Source organism: Babjeviella inositovora (assembly GCF_001661335.1).
Source record: "Babjeviella inositovora NRRL Y-12698 unplaced genomic scaffold BABINscaffold_7, whole genome shotgun sequence".
Classification (NCBI taxonomy): Eukaryota; Fungi; Ascomycota; class Pichiomycetes; order Serinales; genus Babjeviella; species Babjeviella inositovora.
In genome coordinates, this window is record NW_017566844.1 from 325,382 (window position 1) to 344,161 (window position 18,780).

The window sequence follows — 18,780 nt, forward strand, 5'->3', positions numbered from 1 at the left end:
ACGACCAAAATCGACATTCCGTGTGTTATTGACTCGTGACCTGTATGTGGGACAGGTAACAGAGGCCACGGGACTAGTCTATCTCATGCGGGCGGTGACCTGAAATTCTTGCCCGCGCGTGCACAGCTCGACTAAGTTTGGGGGTAGGCTAGCGATCTGATCCCGGTTATATAAAGACCAATTCCCCACATTGCATTTTCTGAGTATCTCTAGGTTTACCCAATTCAAATACCTGAATCAAAACACACGACAATGTCCGAACAAGCAGCCCAACAAGTTCAAGAAGACCCCTCCTCTAGCAACCTCTTAGACTTGGGGGAGAAATTGATTAATGAAAATAATCTCCAGGCTGGTGCCGAAGCGTTGTTTCATGCCGAAAGCAAGGAGCAAGAAATGGGCAACCAGAACTCCGATGTCCAACTGCGTATTTCTGAGCTCATTGGGCAATTGACCCCGATGTTGGTGGGAAGCAATGCCTCTTCTGACGGGTCCAACGATAAGGGCTTGCCACAGGAGTTGGTCTCTGGGTTGATGGGTAGCAACAGCCGCATAAGCCAATTGAAGATGTTGGCCACCGTTGCCAGCCTTACCGGAGGCTCCGGTGGTGGTCTTGGCGAATTAGTTTCTATTGCTAGTTTAGCTGGTGGAAGCAGCGGTGGGTTGAACGTGGCTTCCTTGGCTTCTAAGTTTTTGACTTAGTGTCGGTTGATGGATAACGCCTCACTGTCTTACATAAGAATTTACGTTTTACTGTACCAAAAATCTGTGTTTCGTTCATCCCAACGGCTGAACACCAATATCATTCTACATATCCGTGGCGTGCCGTCAAGAAGTAGGTTCAGAAGAAAAGGTTTCCGATAAATCTCTAAGCTCTAAACCCAAGTCTATATACACAAGTCGCCTGGTAGATGTCCAGGCTTTGATCTCATGGACCCTCCTTTCTTACCCCAACCAGGGAACCATCACAGAAACTAAGGCGTTCCAATATTCTACTCTTATTGCCCTTTACACACTGTTTCACATATCAAAAGATTCAAAACTTCAACAGTGCCTCTCGGGGGTTCTACTCACAGGAATGTTTGGCAGATACGGAGAAGCTAGCTTCCCTGTAATAATGCATATGCATGGTGCACCGCGGCCAGCACATTCAAATATCCAGTACTAGAGCCTGACTGTAAGGTTCAGCCAGATTCTTACCTTTGACAGCAATCTATCCAAGCCGTTCCCCGTAGCTCCCTCTGCAGCTGCAATAGCGTTGCTGAACTATCCAGGATTTACTAAACCTTGTACAAGTCACACCAAACATGGCTGTACAGCTGCATGTACAGCCCCTTATGCTTTTCGCTGCGGCTTTGGAGGCAAGCCCGAAATTTCGCCCACTCGTAACCCAAAGCCTTGGCGAAGGTTTCCCAGTCAGCCCAATGGACCCAATTCTGTATAAAACACTTTCTTCCGGCCCTATACACAAAAAAAGGGAGATTCCGAATTATACTCAAACTCCAATAATAATGTCAGACCACGCTCAACGTCAAGTCCAAGAAAACCCCTCCGCTCATAACTACTTGAAGTTGGGGGAACAACTTATCTCCGAAGAGAAGTACGAGGAAGGTGTTGCCGCCTTGTCCCACGCTGAACAGAGGGAAATGGCTGACGGTAACGAAAACTCCAACATCCAGCAAAGAATCTCAGAAATCATCCAACAGTTGACCAGGAAAATCTCCGCTGCCCACCCCCTGAACAACAACGACGGCGAACAGGGCAGCAGAGAGATGTTTGACGGTGAACAAGGTAGCAGAGGGATATCCGATGGCGAACAGGGCAGCAGAGGTTTGCCTATCAGCATGATCTCTTCTCTTTTGAGCAGTGGTGGCAGCAGCAATTCCTCTCAGTTGGGTATGTTGTCCTCTTTGCTCAGCGCCAGCGGTGGCTCCAATGGTGGCTCTCACAGTTCTGGTGGCGGTCTTAATCTCGGGACCTTGGCCTCACTTGCTTCCAAGCTCGGTAGCGGTAACAGTGGCAAAAGCAATTCTCAGGGTGGCTTCAACTTGGGCTCTTTGGCTTCCATGGCTTCCCAGTTTGGTGGCCACAGTAATGGAAATAACGGTGGTAGTTCCCAAGGCGGTTTCAGCTTGGGTTCTTTGGCCTCCATGGCCTCTCAATACGCCGGTGGTAACTCACACCAGGGCCAAAACCAAGGCCAAAATCACAATCAGAACCAGAACCATGGCTACAGCAACCACAGCAACAATCAGAGCCAAGGCTACAACAACCAGAACCAAGGTTACCACAGCCAAGGCAACAACGAGAGCTTTGACTACAACCAAAACCAAGGCTTCGGTAGCGCTAACTATAATCAGTCCGGTAACAACCAGAACAACAGCCACAACTACAATCAGGGTCAGAACCAGAACTACAACCAAAATGATGGCCAAAACTATAACCAGGGCCAAGCCCAGAACAATGGTGGTATGGACATTGGCTCATTAGCCTCCATGGCTTCTTCTTTTTTGAACAAGCGCTAAACAACAGCTAGCTGCTTGGCACTGGAGTCTTTTTTGTATTATATTCCGTTTCTAGTTAATTGAATCGCTGAAACTTGACACAAACGAGTAGGTCTGTGTTCTAACATATAACCGAGGAAGCTCGGAGGAAAAAAGATATAGGTCGTACCCGGACTCGAACCGGGGTTGGTCGGATCAAAACCGACAGTGATAACCACTACACTATACAACCTTGTTGCAGCGTGTCCGCTATTGAAACCATCACTGAGGTTACGAGAAAGTCAGCGTGTGGCTACCAGGAAGAGTTAAACATTCACCGAACCCAGCCATCTAGCACGAGAGTAGCGAATACATAAATCCAGGAAAATGAACTGGAAGTGGCGATCCAAGTGAAATTGAACCACCAAGCGTTTCAAGAAAATGGAAACGCCGGTGACGATTCAAGCTCAAAGAACCATAAGGAAATGGTTTCCTGTTGATAAGATATGCATTTAGTCTAGAAATATCTCTATTCTTGTGGAAGATCGTGATAGTGACTTGTGAATAAATGACAGACTGCAACCCCTTAACTGGAGTCCCTCAAATCGCCCAACTGTGCCCCCATGTATCACGGGATTGATATCGATGCTTAGTGATAAGGGCGGTGCTGCTTATTTTGGAAGCGAAAAACCAAAGGACGAGAATCTGAGAGGAGCGTAATAGCCTGTCTCCATAAGATGTTTCTCGCCATACACTTTAATATCACATTCGCTCCACGCCAATCGTTCGTCGGAATGCAACTACGAAACAATCTTGATTTTAATACAAGTCATTAGAACTTCAGCCTATTAAGGTGCAAAAAATAAATCGGGCCGAGCAGGGAATTGAACCCTGGGCCACTCACACCCAAAGCGAGTATCATACCACTAGACCACACGGCCGATAATTAAAAATAAATCTAGACAGTCTCCCTAACCACGTTATAAATTACTACGTGAGCTCAGTTCCTCCGATATTCCGAACGCTTTGCTTGTTATACAATTTTTAATTGTTCTATGTGATTAACGCCTGTTTACCCTATTCTCAGTACCGTTTACCTGAACTAAGGTTTCATCCCAATAGTACCCCACCAGGCTGGATGCACTCCTAATATTTTTGCGTGCGCAAGCGAATTTTACTGCGGGTAACCCCTCCTTTGCAAGCTCCTGAACCAGTAAGATGCCATGCTTTTTCCGGTAAACAGTTTGGGCTTTGAAGACCAGGTGCACATACAATCTTAGCATCGAAGCTGGTAAAAACACACAAAAACAGTAGTGACATTGACTACATTTACTTGGCCCGTTATTTGAACGCTCATTTTCTTTTCTCATTCAAGCAACGCCCTACACACTAACAATGTCCACTCACCAGCGTTCCGACTTAGTGTCCTTTGACGAAATCAACTACGCCAACCTCAAAGATTTACACAAGGCTAGAGACTCCTACTTAAGAGAGCAATACGTCAGAGGAGCCTCCTTGAAGACTGTCCGTAAGGCTTTGGGTCACTGCTACCACACCAGTGGTGTCAACCACTTCGAAGACTGCAGAGAGTTGGCTGAGTTGTACTTGACCATGCTTAGAACCCACCAGATCACTGGCTACATGGGCTATCAAAGATACGATCCATCCAAATAGAGAGGGTAGGCAGCTTCCGTGCCTCTTTATTTTTCGTTCTTGTTTTCCCCTATGCATTTTTTTCTCTCAATCTGCCTCTGTTCCCCATCCCTGCTCAACCATGAATGAGGGTGTTCGAATACCCGCTTTTTGAGACACGGCGCGCTGTTGTGTCGTTGTTATAAAATAACCCATCCGATCTATCATTCCCTCGTCACTTGACTCTGAGGCTCTATGCTAGAAGGCCAGAATTGAAAATTGCGGAGCTAGCTTCAACTGGCTGCTTTTCGCCGCACCCTCCAATTTCATCAGCCGACTTCTCATGCAACCACTCTCTGTATCCGTACTATGGCTGCAAGTGATGTGCTTCATGTTTGAACACCTCTGTGTGCTGCTGGCTTCTTGAAGGCTAGCGACGAGAAGGACGACGAAAGGGAATGGCACGGCAACACTGAGGGTTTCCCTTGACATTTCTCCTGCTCTGCATTCTCCGTTCAGCTATTTATTTACATTTTTTTCACATCCCTTTTTATTTTCAAACGTTTACACTTTACACTGGCTTGCACTTTTTTTATTGATGTTTCTCATCTTTTTCTCTGGATAATATAATTATTAAAGTTTAATCGAGGATGTAGATGGTTTGATTGAAGTCAAGACTGGCCCGTTGTGCGGGCTGGTAACTAATCCGTACCCGATATTGACCACAGCTTTCATCAGGGATAACGTTACATTTTACTTGGCATTGCTATGCTTTTAGTAACTTAATGACCATAGTGACAAGTTTAGTCCTTTATCTAGGTTCTAAATAAACATCAGGTTTGGTTTATTCATAAGCGCCTTCAGGGAGAGCTTCTGTTGTATTTTAAGCAACGCGTCGAATGTTGCCAGTGTATGAGTTGTGTCCAGACCGTGATAGCGTTTGAATTGATTCTAACCAACCCTTGATATCAGCAAGGCACTCAGGGACTCTTATAAGATTCCTTAGATGGTATGTTGACCCTTTATCTTTCTCATTAAATCATTCATTGTGTAAATTATCTATATATTGTAATATTATTGGTACACTAGGAGGGGCATTGTTTAAATATGTATTCCCAGTATGAAGATGTATACTATAACTATTCATATATATTATATATAGTTATGTACGCAGCTATGTATTGATCGATACACATCTTTCGCACAACAATTCTCTCTAAACTTATATACGTGTATTATCGATGCTGGCATATACTGTAAAAATAGTGGTATAAATTAACCACTCTCTAACCAATCTATTTGCAATCTGTAGATTCTCTTGTATGCCATAGCACCCAAGCCAAATCCGGAAACAAGAGAAATTGCACCCCAAACAGATATAACGGTATCGCTGCAGTCCTCATCAGCTGAGCATCTTGCATGTTGCTTGCCGGCTCATGTACTCATTCCGTGCCGGACCCATTCTTCCAGAGCCCCTCGTTGCGCACCACCCGATGCGCATGAGGGGCCAGAAAACCTCCAGCGACTAAAAAAGCTCGGTTTTGTGCATCATGATCCTTGAACCTGCTAGTCTTTCTTCTTTCAATTGACGCCCACAACACATATTACAATGCCCGGCATTCCGTCTATCAACGGCGAGTCCTACACAGCCTTGTATGCGTCTACCGCCGAGTTGGCGCAAACCACCGTCGACTTCTACGTCACCACCCTCGACTTCTTCGTCAAAGAGCAAACTTCCGGCTCTGAGGGTGGGATTTTCTGGCTCACAAACCCAGAGTACAACTTCTGGTTCAAAGTGGCTGTTACTGCCGATGCCCCACCCACAGCCGACGTTCGGGCGCGAATTGCGCAGATCAACAGCCAGTTGGACCTCCATGACTGGCGCTCGATCCAGTCTTCCTTCACCCTCAAAACTACCAACATCCATGTGTTGATTGAAAGATTACGCGGCACCGGGGCCGTCCTCCAAGTGACCCCGGACGAGGACAATCCAATTGAAGTTTACGCGGTCGACCCGTTAGGGAACGTCATCGGGTTTTCCGCCGCGACGGTCAATTCGTTTGCGGTAATTCCACCCTTCACTTACGTTCCTCCACTGCATGTCTCGTCACTGAGCACCGCCACCCCTGCGTCTAGAAGACCAGCAACCGATCTGATGCCTAACATGAGCTCGGCCTCGCGCCGTAACGTTGCCGTCATGACCTCTGGTGGTGACGCACCCGGCATGAACGCTAATGTGAGGGCAATCATTCGTACCGCCATCTTCTCGGGCTGCAAGGCGTTTGCCATCTACGAGGGGTACGAAGGGTTGGTAGCTGGTGGCAAAAAGTTTATCCGTGAAATGGGCTGGGAGGACGTCAGAGGCTGGTTATGCCATGGGGGTACCAACATCGGGACTGCCCGGTCCCAGAGGTTCCGCGAGCGTGAGGGGAGACTCCAGGCGTGCAAGAATCTTATTGACGCTGGTATTGACGCCTTGATTGTCTGCGGGGGCGACGGCTCGCTTACCGGTGCCGACTTGTTCCGTTCTGAGTGGCCTGAACTCATCAAAGAGTTGCACCACAGAGGCGACATTCTGGAGGAGAAATTCGCCAAGCACAAGCACTTGAACATCTGCGGAACGGTCGGGTCTATTGACAATGACATGGCCTCCACGGATGCCACTATCGGCGCGTTCTCATCCTTGGCGCGTATCTGCCAGGCCATTGACTACATTGACGCTACCGCAAATTCCCACTCCCGTGCATTCATCGTCGAGGTTATGGGCCGCCACTGTGGCTGGTTAGCCTTGATGGCCGGTATTGCTACCTGCGCAGACTACATCTTAATCCCCGAAAAGCCAGCTTCCAGCCAGGAGTGGCAGGACCAGATGTGCAGCATTATCAAGAAGCGCAGGGACAGAGGCCGCCGTAAGACGATTGTCATCGTAGCCGAGGGTGCCATCGCTCTGGACTTGTCTCCTATCACTTCCAAAGACGTGTTGGACGTGTTGGTCGACCGTTTGGGATTGGACACCCGTATCACAACCTTGGGGCATGTCCAAAGGGGAGGTACCGCCGTGGCCTTTGACAGAATGTTGGCTACGATGCAAGGGGTGGAGGCGGTCAAGGCTGTGCTTGAATGCACCCCAGAAACCCCGTCTCCGATGATTGCCATCGACGAGAACAAGATTGTCAGGCGGTCGTTGATGGAGGCGGTGAAGATTACAAAGTCTGTGGCAACGGCGATCGAGAACAAGGACTTTAAGCACGCCATGGAGTTGCGCGACACTGATTTTGTTGAGAACTTGGGCAATTTCATGGCCATCAACTCTGCTAACCACAACCCCGCGAGCTTGCCGGAAGAGAAGCGTTTGAAGATTGCTATTATCAATGTCGGCGCCCCTGCTGGTGGCATGAATTCGGCAGTCTACTCCATGGCTTCGTACTGTATGTCTCGCGGACACGTTCCGTACGCTATCCACAACGGGTTCTCCGGTTTGGCGAGACACGAGTCGGTGAGATCGCTTGACTGGTTGTCGATGGACGGCTGGAACTCTATGGGTGGGTCGGAAATCGGTACCAACAGGACTATTCCGAGCGAAACCGACATCGGGATGATTGCGTACTACTTTTCAAAATACCAGTTCGACGGGTTGGTGCTTGTGGGTGGCTTTGAGGCCTTTGAGTCCTTGCAGCAGTTGGAAAAGGCCAGGATTGATTACTCGTCGTTTAGAATTCCGATGGTTTTGATCCCAGCAACGATTTCGAACAATGTCCCCGGGACCGAGTACTCTCTTGGGTCCGACACCTGCTTGAATTCGTTAATGGATTACTGTGACGTCATCAAGCAATCCGCATCTTCTACCAGAGACCGTGTGTTTGTAGTGGAGATCCAAGGTGGGAACTCTGGGTACATTGCAACCTACGCTTCGTTGATTACTGGTGCATACTGTTCGTATGTGCCGGAGGAAGGGATCTCTTTGGCGCAGTTGGAATGCGATATCGACATGTTGAAGGACCAGTTTGGCGAAGCGCACGATTTAACGAGATCCGGCAAGTTGGTTTTGAAGTCGGCGAACGCATCCAAGGTATTGACCACCCCTATTATCGCTAAAATCATGAATGAGGAAGGCGGAGGGGGCTTCGAGGCAAAGACTGCGGTGCCAGGACATGTGCAGCAGGGTGGGATTCCATCGGCGATGGACAGAACCAGAGCCGCAAGATTGGCGGTGAAGGCGGTGCAGTTTATTGAAGAGAGGCAAGAGGTTACCAATAAGTATAGAAATGATGTGGAGTTTGTGAATGACGAGGAGGAGTTCAAGGCGACGGCCTCGGTTTTGGGTATCATCAGATCGCACATCCGCTTCTCGCCTATCAGAAAGCTCTACGACTACGAGACAGAGTTGGGGAGAAGAATGCCAAAGAGGGTGTTTTGGAGTGATCTCCGTAAGGTTTCTGATCAGTTGGTTGGGAGGGTCAGACTCCCAGAGTAAGCGGGTACGCTTAAAAAGGCTCTTCTATATTGATCCTCAAGTATATCCCTGAGTATAGAGTTTCCTTAACTAGCCTTATGTATTTATGTATTTAACTTGTATGAGTCCCCCTGTATATTAGCATGGATGTGAACTTGGCGAGATATTGGTTATTATACTCAGTTAATAGAACGAAAACCAAGGCATCGTGTAGCATTTGTTGCTACCCTTCCAAAAGGGGCTGCGAATGCAAGACAGCATCTAAACTCATACCACTCAGACTCAACCGAGAAGCTGCAAAGAATTTTCATTAATGTAGAAACTTTGTCAACCAAGGATCGGACGGTCGATTCCAGACTCCTGTATATGCTAGACTTAGGGCGGTATTCTAACTCCCACAATATGGATACCATTTCCTATGTCAGTAGGGGCTGGCTCGGTGATACCGCTTCACATAATCGTCTCACCACCTCTGGGGACAAACTACCGTCTCCAATACTGTCAACCCAGTTATAGTTTGGACTCTCGGTAGAAAAATCATAATGAGGGTTGGCCTGGTTCTTTGTTGGCCAGCTGAAATCGTCAATTTCAACCATATTCTGGGAGCCAGGATACAGCCCCACCGTCAACGCCGAACACTGCTCAATAATCGCCCTTTTCGATCCTACGTCCATAAAAAGCTTGACGTTTTTCGTATTGTGCACTCTCAATTGATGGCATTTCACGATGAGAATAGCGTCGGTGAAATCGTGAATGAAGACGGGCCCATCCGAAACAAGTGAAACGATGGCCTGTGTGACATTCTTCACATGAATAGAGCCCACAGGCCCTGGAGCACTGATGATACACTGTGATAAGTCAGTCACGTACATATGCTGGAGTTTAGTCGTTATCGTCTCCTTAAAGCAGGCCCTTCCCGATAGCACGGGTTCCGCCTCGGGCTTTGGCTGGGGGAGAGCGGCCGCAACCGTGTCCTTGACATTAGCAATGGCCATAGGTTTTCTTCTTTGCGAGAATTTAAACACAGTATCTTTGAATTGGCTCTTCTTGGCTTCGATCAAGCTGACCAAGTGGCTGATCTGGAGGGAGAACGATCGCTGATCGTAGACTGGGATTTGAGAAAGCTGGCTGTGAAGACACTTGCCCCATTCGTTGACCTCCTGTTGGAGTTTTTCTAGCTGTGCCACAGACGTGGCATTTTCAATGGTCAGGGGGTAGGTTTTTGGAATAACCGGTAAAGTCAGCATTATGGAAATAGCAAGGAAATGGTTGGGAAGAATAAGAGATGTTGAATGGTGCAAAAACATTATATGTTGTCCTGTATATATACTTAAGTGATGTCCCACCACAGGATGCTAGGTTTGGACTTTTCTCGTCCGGTCAGCCAAAGCAACACATCGTCTCTCCCTCTACACCCACTCTCCAGCATACACTGCTCCGTCTATATTATAGAAAAGTGTATTTTACATATACTCAACCATATTCACCTCAATACTAACGTATCTTCTGCGATCTCACGCACTCTCGTAAAACTTCTTCTTGATCAACTTGATCAAATTATCCGTGTCGAACCTGGCCTTCTTGAACATCTCAAATTCGCGACGGCCCTCGAACTGAGCCTGCAATAAATCATCAAGTGTGACGGTCTGAGAGGCGTCTGGGAACGTGAACGAGCCCAGGAGACACTCCACCTTGAAGACCCCCGCCTGGTCGGACGAAAAGACAAAGTCGAGCTTAGAGGACCCAAACGCAGACTTCCCCCCGCTCTCTAGGCCTTTGACGTCGATTAACACCACCTGGTCCATCAACTTGCGGGCGGAGAACTTGTGGTAGCCAAATTTGGGCGTGAAGCCCATGCGCCGGAACTCGCGGTGCTGGAGGTACTGTTTGGTCAAAGTGGAGAGGAAGTGGAACCACCGCTTGCCCCCGGTCTTTTGCGACTGCCCCTCCACCAACAAGCGGTCAATGAACCGCTTGAAATCGGCGTATTCACGCACCAACGCCTTGTGTTTGTTTTCCAAGCGCTGGTTGGTCTCGGCCGCCTGGCTGAGTTGCTTCTTGCGGCCCAAGCGCTGGTCATGCTTTGTGCGAATGTCCGTCGCCAACTGCACCAACACTTCGTGGAAACCATTCGCGCGAGTCACCTCGCGCAACTCTTCTAACTCGAGCAACGTTGCGAGGGCCAACTTGCGCACCTCCACATATGTCAACGCGGCGGAATCCTCGACCGTGCGCGTAGAGCTGTTGAGGCTCTTTCGGCCACCGTCAACCAACTCGCGGAACCGTCTCTCGTGCTCGGGCCCGATCTTCAGGATGAGCATTTCAAGCAAATCGTCCGATTCACGTTGCACACGAATGTGGTACAACACGTAGCGCTTTGCCTGGACAAGCAAGTGCTTAATCTTTTTGCTCGAGAAGCCATCACCAAAGGCAGATGGACTGAGCTGGAGCGAGATCTCGCCAAGCTGGCTGATCTTGGCCACCTCGGGTGCCGACACGTTGATCGTGTTGAGCTTCACCACACATTCGCGCAACGGATCCGCACCGTCGTTCATGCTTGCGGACGGCGGAACCAAGGCGTTAATCTCGCGCTTCACCATCTGGTGAATGGCCAACATTTCCGAGCACTTGATCACGAGCACCGGTCGCGTGGCGGCGGTCAAGTCGTCGTACATGGTCATGTTATAGGCCTGTTCCGGTGCGGGCACGTCGATGAGGCACCGCAACACCGACACCACCGTGGGGGTGTTCTGGTCGATGAACGAGTTTAGCGAGTGGTAGTGGCGGTCCAGCGGCCCGAAATGACGGAGCTCAAACAATTGCGCAAGCAACTTGGCCACATGCACAAGATTTTCCTGTACACGCACGCGGCCCGTACCGCTGAGGAAACTGGTGTCGACCCCGTAGCTCGCCATGTCCAAAAGAATGTCGCTGATGTAGTACCGAACAAGAATCTTCCCAACCACTGCGAGCTTCTTCATCTCGCTGGCCCCCGGAAACTTTTGCGTCGCCTGGTCATACACCTGGCGACACAATACTCGCACGTGGAGCGCGAGCTTGCCAAGGTGGTCGGAAATATGCTGGATGAACGGACTGGTATAGTCTCTGAGGTTCATCATGTTGCGAATGTATGTGTCATGTGTGAGCTTATCTGCCATGGCCTCTTGAGGATTGACCCGGACCGGACGGTCAGACGGTCTGCCGGTGACACGCTCCTGCGCCTGAACGAGCTTCAAGTAGATGGACGAAGGATTGGCCTCGAAGTCCACATCCTCGTTCTCGAGGACACTCGATACAAACTCGTACGCAAACTCCTTCAATACCCGCTTCTGGTTGGCCGTCTGGTGGAAGCGGCACAAGAGCGCACTCCACGCGCCGTCGTGCACTTCGAGGTGGTCGCAGCTTTGGATCTCCGTAGAGAGCAACCCCACGAGCAACTGTACAAACAAAAACTCCTCGCGTACGCCAGCCGTTGGGTTGAGCACCGTGTATGCCGTCTCCTCGACCTCGTGGTACTGCTTGCTGTCGGGCAGCAAACGCGCAAACGCGCTGGCAAAGTAGTGTGGCCGCACTTGCAAGAGGTAGAACATGGACTTGTAGACCTCGATACGGTCGACAGAGTTCTTTGTGAGAGCAGAAAACACGTTGCGGCGCCCACCGGCTGTTTGCGATGGGAGCAGCGCGTGCGACTTGAACTCCTCAAGAGTGATCTCATTCTTGTGCAACAACCCAAGCTTGATTTCAAGCTGCTCGATCTTTGCCTCGTACGCCTCGTTATTCTTTGTGTAGTCAGCGATGGAGTCTGTCAACCGCTGCAACGTCATCTGCTCGTCAAAGTCCAGCGTGGCGTCATCCAAAAGCGGCGCAAACTTGCGGATAACCGCCACGTTGATGTCGCCGGACTTGGTGAGCGACCGGTAAGCCCCGAGCTGTGACTTTCCGCGGAGATAGCTCTGCACCTTAATGATGGTGTTTACGTTTGCGTGGTAGTAGCGGATCATGCGTGCATGTTGCGCACGTACTAAGGCGCCGCGTGCAGTCGCCTGAAACCCGACCATTACGGGTGCCGTATCCTCGACATTGTCCATCAAGCAGTCAAGGTAGAAGCGACTCAACACTCCACGCACGAGCGCCTGCATCGCCGTAATCGACGCAGTGGCCTGGCTATTGAGGAGCTGCGCCGATGTGGCATACACGTCCCTCCGTACGAGTTTGCCGCGCGCAATGGCCATGAGATACTCCGTGCGCGGTTCCTGTACGTACAACACGTCCAAGATGTGGTTCAAGCGGTTGCGGGCCAATCCGCCGCGAATGATGGCTTGGAAGTCTACCATGTAGCTGCAAGATATGGTCACGGCCTCAAAGTGTGACTCAAAGCTGTTTCTGACCGCGGCTCCGCGGAGCACGCTCTGGAGGGCCACCACACTCGGCACCGCCAGTTTTATCGCTGCTTGCATGTGTTGGTGCTTCATGGCAACGAGATGGCCGCGTGCAAGGGCCTGGAACCGGACCAAATGTGGTTCCGCCACGTTTTTGTTCTCAATCACCGACCGGGTGTTGCGACGCACCGGTTTCAGTCTCACCACGGACTGAAGTAGGGTGACCTCGCGCTCGTGAAGAGCCAACGCTCGCACGGTCCGTGTGGCCTTCTGCCTCGCGGCATTTCCCCTGATGACGGCTTGCAACGCGCGCACGGCGTCGGTACTATCGCCAGCGCCACGCACGGAGCTAGAAAATGAGGCCTGGCGCAAGTGCGCGCGCGCGATGGCCTGGAACTCGGAGATCTCACGCGCAAAGAGCGAAAGCATCGCCTTCTGGCGCGCAAGCCGCCTTCTGAGCAAGTGGCCCTTCACCACTGCGTGGAACGGCGTGATTGGGAGGTCGGCCCCGCGGTACTCCAAGGAGAGGTGGTGCGTATCCAAAAACTTGCGCACCATGTACTTGTCGATGAACATGTTGTAGCGGAACAAGGAGCCGCGCGCCAAGGCTTGCAAGGAGACGATTGTCTGGAGGTACCGGTGGAGCTCATCTGGGGGAGTCACCTGGGATGGCTGGGGGATGACCTGGGTAGGTTCATCAAGAACTTCTAGGAAATCAGCCACCGGGCTCGGGGACCGAATAGGGAATGACGATGGAACTGAGGGTGGAGTTGGCACCGGACTTGCCTCTCGTTCAATCACCGTCATTTCTTCTTCCGGCTCAAACACCGGAGGCAATGGCTGGTTCAGCAAGGGCTTCATCCGCACCGGAGACTTCATAGGCGCTTCGATCGAGTCAAAGTTCGGGAGTTTCATGTTGCCGATCGCCCTGAGAACCCGCTCGAACTTGACCTCATCCAAGTCGTCCAACTCGGTAACCTTCTCAAGTTTGGGGCCGTTGCCGTTCAGGTGTAAAATATGCGCGAGTGCGTGCAAACAGAATATCACCTTGGGGATATTCTTGCCGTCGTACAAGTCCGTGAGCTCGAAGCTGAACAACGTGGGCATCTGCACAAACTGCAAGAACTTGAAGAAGTTGGTAATGTTTTCCGTGTAGAAAAACTTCTGCTCCAGCGACTCGTAGATACGGCCGATGAGGTGTGGTGCAAACACCTTCGTCAACTTTGCAACGATTACCCCGTTGCGCAAGTTGTCGGGCATCTCGTAAATGGATGGGATGCTCTCCCCGATACAGGTCTCGATCCATGCCTTCAACTCAGCGACGCGACAGAGATACAGGTAAATCTTTTCAGATTTATCGTCGGTGTATCTCTGGGGCGACGAGGCTGTTTTAGGGGTCAAAAGCGCCTGAAATGTTTTAGATGGCGAGGCTGACCGCGAGCGTGTGTTTTTCAACGGGATTTTGTACATTGCTCCATTGGCGGAGGCATCAGAGGAAGAGGGAGGGATCAAGAAGCCAGGTTTAGTAGGCGATAAAAGTGGAATGGATGGTGTAGTCGAGTTAGCCAATGGTTTTGAATGAGATGGCGTAGCCGATGGCTTTGGGTGGGATGGGGACACCAGCTGTTTGGAAGGCTTACCCAATGGCTTGGCCAACTCAAAGTTGAGACGCTCGGAACGGTCTTGCTTATAGCCTGTTTGTCTCGTGGGAGACATCCAATTCTCCGTGGTCCGAGCTTTGGGCGTTGACCACTCTTGTGCCGGCGGCTGGTCAAACTTCGACTTGAAGGCGGAAACGGTGGGTGAGTTTTCGAAACGCGACTTGATAAGCGACGTTTTGGAGGGCGAAACAGCGAGGTTCTCCTGAAGCTGGCTCGACAAGATGTCAAGATCCGTGTTGGTGGTTTTGTGCGCAAAGGTGTTCACCCTGGACGAGAGCCCCAACGGCTTGGACGGCGATCCGTCTCCCACTGATTCCAAGTAGCGCGAAGCAATACTTTTAGCAGGTGAAGTCATTGGTAAATGAAATGGCAGAGCAATGGCGGTGGCTATGGGGTGTCTTTGGCTTGTTTGCGTGTGTGTTTGCAAGGTTTTGTTTTCAGCGCCAAAGTTTGAGGTTTGTTTTGCTGAGCGTGTGAAACACAACATGTCCCAAAACGGATGAAACGTAAACATTCCAGAGGATGTATACGTGACCTGTGTATAACGACAACTTATGGATTTCGGATCTTGCTTCGTGGCAAGTATGTGACATCGGCCAGAACCGAATCTAGAGTTGCTTGAAAGGAATACACGTTCTGGGGAATTCTTGGATTCGAATGATTTCCTTGTATCCGTATGGGGGGATGTGACCTAATAAGGTGACGCTTGTCACGTGCTCGATGACCGTTATAGCTAACTCTGCAAGCCTTCGCTAGTAGAGAGGCACGTGACAAACACCCAAAAGGTGAGCAGGCACGATCCGGAACGGTCATCTGAAGAGTGTAGTTTACTTGCCGACTTAATTGATTCCGTATTATGATGTATTGTTATGTTTGTCGTAATCAATACCCGTGGAAACTATGTCCAAGGTTTTTGCGGATGCTTCCATCCAAAGGAAGTTTAACGTCACATTTGTCTACTTAGCTTACAATTAATATTTGGAGCAGTGCTCCATCACTTCTCAATAAGCCTTATTCAGGCTAAATTTTGGATAATAATTCCCCATACACTTGTTCTTATATACTTATTCCTATTTTGTTTTTTTTTTTTTTTTCAGTTTTTTTTTTTTTTTTTTTTTTTTAAATCCGGAACCGGTTGTAGCTCTGTGGAATAACCTCGGCATTAGCCATCAACTTATCATTAATCAACTCCCTCATCAACTCAGCGACATTTGCAGCCTGCTCCCGGGTCAAGAGATCCACATCTGTTTCGGTGATGTACCGCAAACAATTCAAGCACTTCAACCCATATGACTTCGGAAAGCCGTCGAGACCGTTGCTCCCCATGATCAAATCATGCACCAACACAATCGCGGCGCGTCGCATGATCGCTGCATCCTGCTCCTTCTCCAACTGGAGAATCCCTAGAGTACAATCGAGGGCATCACTGACATGGCGTGAGATCGCCGCGGGATTGGTCTTGCAGCAGACCCCCAACAAACTCATCGCAGACATCCGCATCCGGTTGTCGGCCTCCCCATCGCGTCTGATCATTCGGAGGGTAGTCCCCACAACCAAATCCGCCCATGCTCCAGCAAACGCTTCGTTTGTGCTCTGGATGAATCTAAGCAACACCTCGCCGATTCTCAACCGCTCATCCACATTTCCATCTTTCTGGTACAAATCCACCAAAAGGGGAAGAGTTTTGCCTCTGTCCCACTCAAGAAGCGCCTCGAGCCCCTTGATCACATTTAAATAAATGAACGGCTCAGGATCCTTCAACTGGGCCAAATGGAGCTCCACCACAAAGTCCAAGCCCACGACATCCGACTTCTTATTCACCAACTCTCGCAACAAGTACAATCCGTGCGCGCGGATCGGAATAAGCGGGTCGTTCAAACTCGTGATGGCCACCGTCAACGTCTTCGCGTCCGCCTCACTCTTCGAGGCTGGGCGCTGCTCGCCACTGAGAAGCGTGTTGATACGCGACAACAACGCCTGAGCCGCGGTATTCGCCTCTAGCTGGGCCAACAAACCCTGGATCGAGGTCACTACCGTAAAACACGTGCTAGACAACTCAGCGGGGTTGGTCTCGGTGATTATCGCAGATAGGAGCTCCAACACAACGGTGAGTGAGGCAGTGGACGATGCAAGACCCGTTCCGTCGTCTTGAAAGTCATCCTCGTCGTCAGAATCTGCCTCTTCCTTTACCGAACTGCCGGGAATGATCGCAGTGTATTCAGGTTGTGGAGCTGATTCGGCGAGAAATCCCTTCAACACATACTCGACCAAATCCAAGATTTCCTTGGGTGAGCGGGCAAGTCGGTCTTTATACTTTTTTCCAATTCCCTCCAACAACCGCAAGTCCATCAACATCACAAAAGGATTCTCTGTTTCGCCAAGCTTTTCCACTGTTTCAACTCCCATCCAGCGCTGGACGATGCGCAAAAACTGACCCTGGAGCAAAGAGTCACTCAAATCGCCCAATAGCCCAATGTACAACTCCACCGCCACCTCAACATCCTCGAAAAATCGCTCGTTGGTCACCTGAACGGCGGGTCTAGTTGCTTCAATCACTACCAAGCCGTTGGGTCCCGTCTGGAAGGCCCACCCAGCGCTTTGGAACAAGAGGTTCTTAGCCACCATGTCCAATAACGTGGAATTATCAGTGATGGCAAAAAAAGACACAAGAATATTGGTCACTACTTCCGTCAGCTTCTTGGACCGTTTGACAAACATTGCGTACGCCCAGAGAGGAAGCAACACCGGCTCGAGTAACGCCTGGAGGAAACCAGAGGAGGACTTTTTCGATACTGAAATAAGCACGTTGATTGTGTTGTTGAGCTTTGCCTCTCCTGTAATTGTCAAAGCAACTTCTTGATCCGTTGTCTTACTTTCCTCGTCTCTTTTTTTCACTTCCTCCTGTTTAGTTTCGGGGCTCGGGGAGAGATTGCTCCAGATTAGCTTGAAGAAAAAGTCCCGGCAAACCAACTTGTTCCGCTCAAACAACTTCTCCACAACGTAGGCTGCCACACTGGTGAGAACCGGCTGGTTAATCAAAACCAAAATGTCATATAGCTGACTACACACATTCGAGAAATATGCTGCTGTCGGCATTTCCTGGGGCTTGGAAAGCACAATCCGCGCCACATGGTCGAATCTTTCAATACTCACATCCTCGCCGTCACGCAAACCCACAATAAACTCGATTAACGCCCGCACGCCGTCCGCACGATCGACGGGAAGATGCGTAATTCTGCGTGTTACAAAGCCTTTAAAGTACACCGGTGACCGTATCGTCATGAGCAATGAGTAGGTACTAAAGAGTTCATAAGTCGACGAAAGCTGTTCTACCAGAGAAAAGTCTTCCAAGGTAACTCTTTCGGCCGTTGGCAATGCCTTTTGGCGTTCTACAAACGCTGGATGGGTCACTAACGTCATGGTAATAATGAGATAGTCGCTGTAGCCCGTGCCCTTCATCAAGAGATCCCGCACGTCCCCGTCTTTGCTGAATACCGCCGTCAACTGTCGCTGCAAGAGCATCAAGAGGGCAAATGATTCATCCGTATCGGTAACCTTCGAGACCGTAAGTCGCTTCTTGAACGTCTTCAAGCGGCGCTGGTCGAGCGGAATCCCCACGTTCGTGGGTAAGGCGGGGTACACGCACTGCACGAGGAGAAGGTTGAGGACCTTGCTAAACGTTTTCAAGTCGTGGAGCGCGATCGAGATGATATCTCTGTTTTCTGCCTTTGCCGCAATGGTTTGTACCTGGATAGCGAGGAGTTGTGCGAGGAGTTTGTCAGTGACCGCGAGTCGCATGTGTGAGTCGGAAGCGTGGGTTGCGCCTTGGAACAAGGAGCTATAAAGTGTCCCAATCGGATCGTCGAGGTTGACGTCCTGCAACGCCACCTCCAACGATTGAAAGAGCAAGTCCAACGGTGAATTCCCCAAGAACTGTGGCTTGTGCAACTGCTTCGTTGAGCGTTCCTTGAGCTGTTGGAGCCCGTCCGTGGGTGTGTCAACTTGGGGTTCGGCCTTCATCAGGGGTATCTCCGCCGGACCTTTGTCCCCTATTTTCGCCATCGGGGTTATGTCTTCAATCTTAACCATTTGGAGTCTATTGGATCACCTTCCAGTAATGTCTCGGTCTTCCTCTTGGTTCAACTACTGGTGGCAAATACTCGAACAATTTTGAT

The 18,780-nt window shown here is 50.1% G+C and overlaps 7 protein-coding genes and 2 non-coding genes across 9 annotated transcripts; 4 read left to right on the forward strand and 5 right to left on the reverse strand.

Moving 5' to 3' along the window:
• Window positions 1-252: 252 nt before the first annotated feature.
• Window positions 253-699, forward strand: BABINDRAFT_167306 (uncharacterized protein; the record flags this gene model as incomplete). The annotated part of the gene is made up of 1 exon (XM_019130507.1): window positions 253-699. The coding sequence occupies one exon, from the start codon at window positions 253-255 to the stop codon at window positions 697-699; it is 447 nt and encodes a 148-aa protein (XP_018984775.1).
• A 132-nt stretch (window positions 700-831) lies between these two features.
• BABINDRAFT_142887 (uncharacterized protein) lies at window positions 832-2,541 on the forward strand. The gene has a single exon (XM_019127149.1). The coding sequence runs from the start codon at window positions 1,305-1,307 to the stop codon at window positions 2,520-2,522; it is 1,218 nt and encodes a 405-aa protein (XP_018984776.1). The 5' UTR covers window positions 832-1,304; the 3' UTR covers window positions 2,523-2,541.
• Window positions 2,542-2,661: 120 nt separating this feature from the next.
• On the reverse strand, window positions 2,662-2,733 carry BABINDRAFT_t229. Its single transcript has one exon. It is a non-coding gene; the product is annotated as a tRNA-Gln (tRNA).
• Window positions 2,734-3,349: 616 nt separating this feature from the next.
• On the reverse strand, window positions 3,350-3,421 carry BABINDRAFT_t228. The gene has a single exon. It is a non-coding gene; the product is annotated as a tRNA-Pro (tRNA).
• A 454-nt stretch (window positions 3,422-3,875) lies between these two features.
• BABINDRAFT_37243 (uncharacterized protein) lies at window positions 3,876-4,154 on the forward strand (the record flags this gene model as incomplete). Its single annotated transcript, XM_019131810.1, has 1 exon — window positions 3,876-4,154. One exon carries the CDS (start codon window positions 3,876-3,878, stop codon window positions 4,152-4,154), a length of 279 nt encoding a protein of 92 aa, XP_018984777.1.
• A 1,567-nt stretch (window positions 4,155-5,721) lies between these two features.
• On the forward strand, window positions 5,722-8,586 carry PFK2 (6-phosphofructokinase subunit beta; the record flags this gene model as incomplete). The annotated part of the gene is made up of 1 exon (XM_019131830.1): window positions 5,722-8,586. One exon carries the CDS (start codon window positions 5,722-5,724, stop codon window positions 8,584-8,586), a length of 2,865 nt encoding a protein of 954 aa, XP_018984778.1.
• A 434-nt stretch (window positions 8,587-9,020) lies between these two features.
• BABINDRAFT_26651 (uncharacterized protein) lies at window positions 9,021-9,521 on the reverse strand (the record flags this gene model as incomplete). Its single annotated transcript, XM_019131384.1, has 1 exon — window positions 9,021-9,521. A coding segment is annotated over one exon (501 nt), but the record flags the coding sequence as incomplete, so codon positions are not given.
• Window positions 9,522-9,939: 418 nt separating this feature from the next.
• Window positions 9,940-15,329, reverse strand: IQG1 (Iqg1p). The gene has a single exon (XM_019129038.1). The coding sequence runs from the start codon at window positions 14,958-14,960 to the stop codon at window positions 10,080-10,082; it is 4,881 nt and encodes a 1,626-aa protein (XP_018984780.1). The 5' UTR covers window positions 14,961-15,329; the 3' UTR covers window positions 9,940-10,079.
• A 373-nt stretch (window positions 15,330-15,702) lies between these two features.
• On the reverse strand, window positions 15,703-18,719 carry BABINDRAFT_161851 (uncharacterized protein). The gene has a single exon (XM_019129039.1). The coding sequence runs from the start codon at window positions 18,692-18,694 to the stop codon at window positions 15,725-15,727; it is 2,970 nt and encodes a 989-aa protein (XP_018984781.1). The 5' UTR covers window positions 18,695-18,719; the 3' UTR covers window positions 15,703-15,724.
• Between the last annotated feature and the right edge of the window lie 61 nt (window positions 18,720-18,780).

Bases quoted from the DNA above. Each gene is read 5' to 3' on its own strand.
- BABINDRAFT_142887 (XM_019127149.1), top strand. From the start codon at position 1,305: ATGGCTGTACAGCTGCATGTACAGCCCCTTATGCTTTTCGCTGCGGCT.
- IQG1 (XM_019129038.1), bottom strand. From the start codon at position 14,960: ATGACTTCACCTGCTAAAAGTATTGCTTCGCGCTACTTGGAATCAGTG.
- BABINDRAFT_161851 (XM_019129039.1), bottom strand. From the start codon at position 18,694: ATGGTTAAGATTGAAGACATAACCCCGATGGCGAAAATAGGGGACAAA.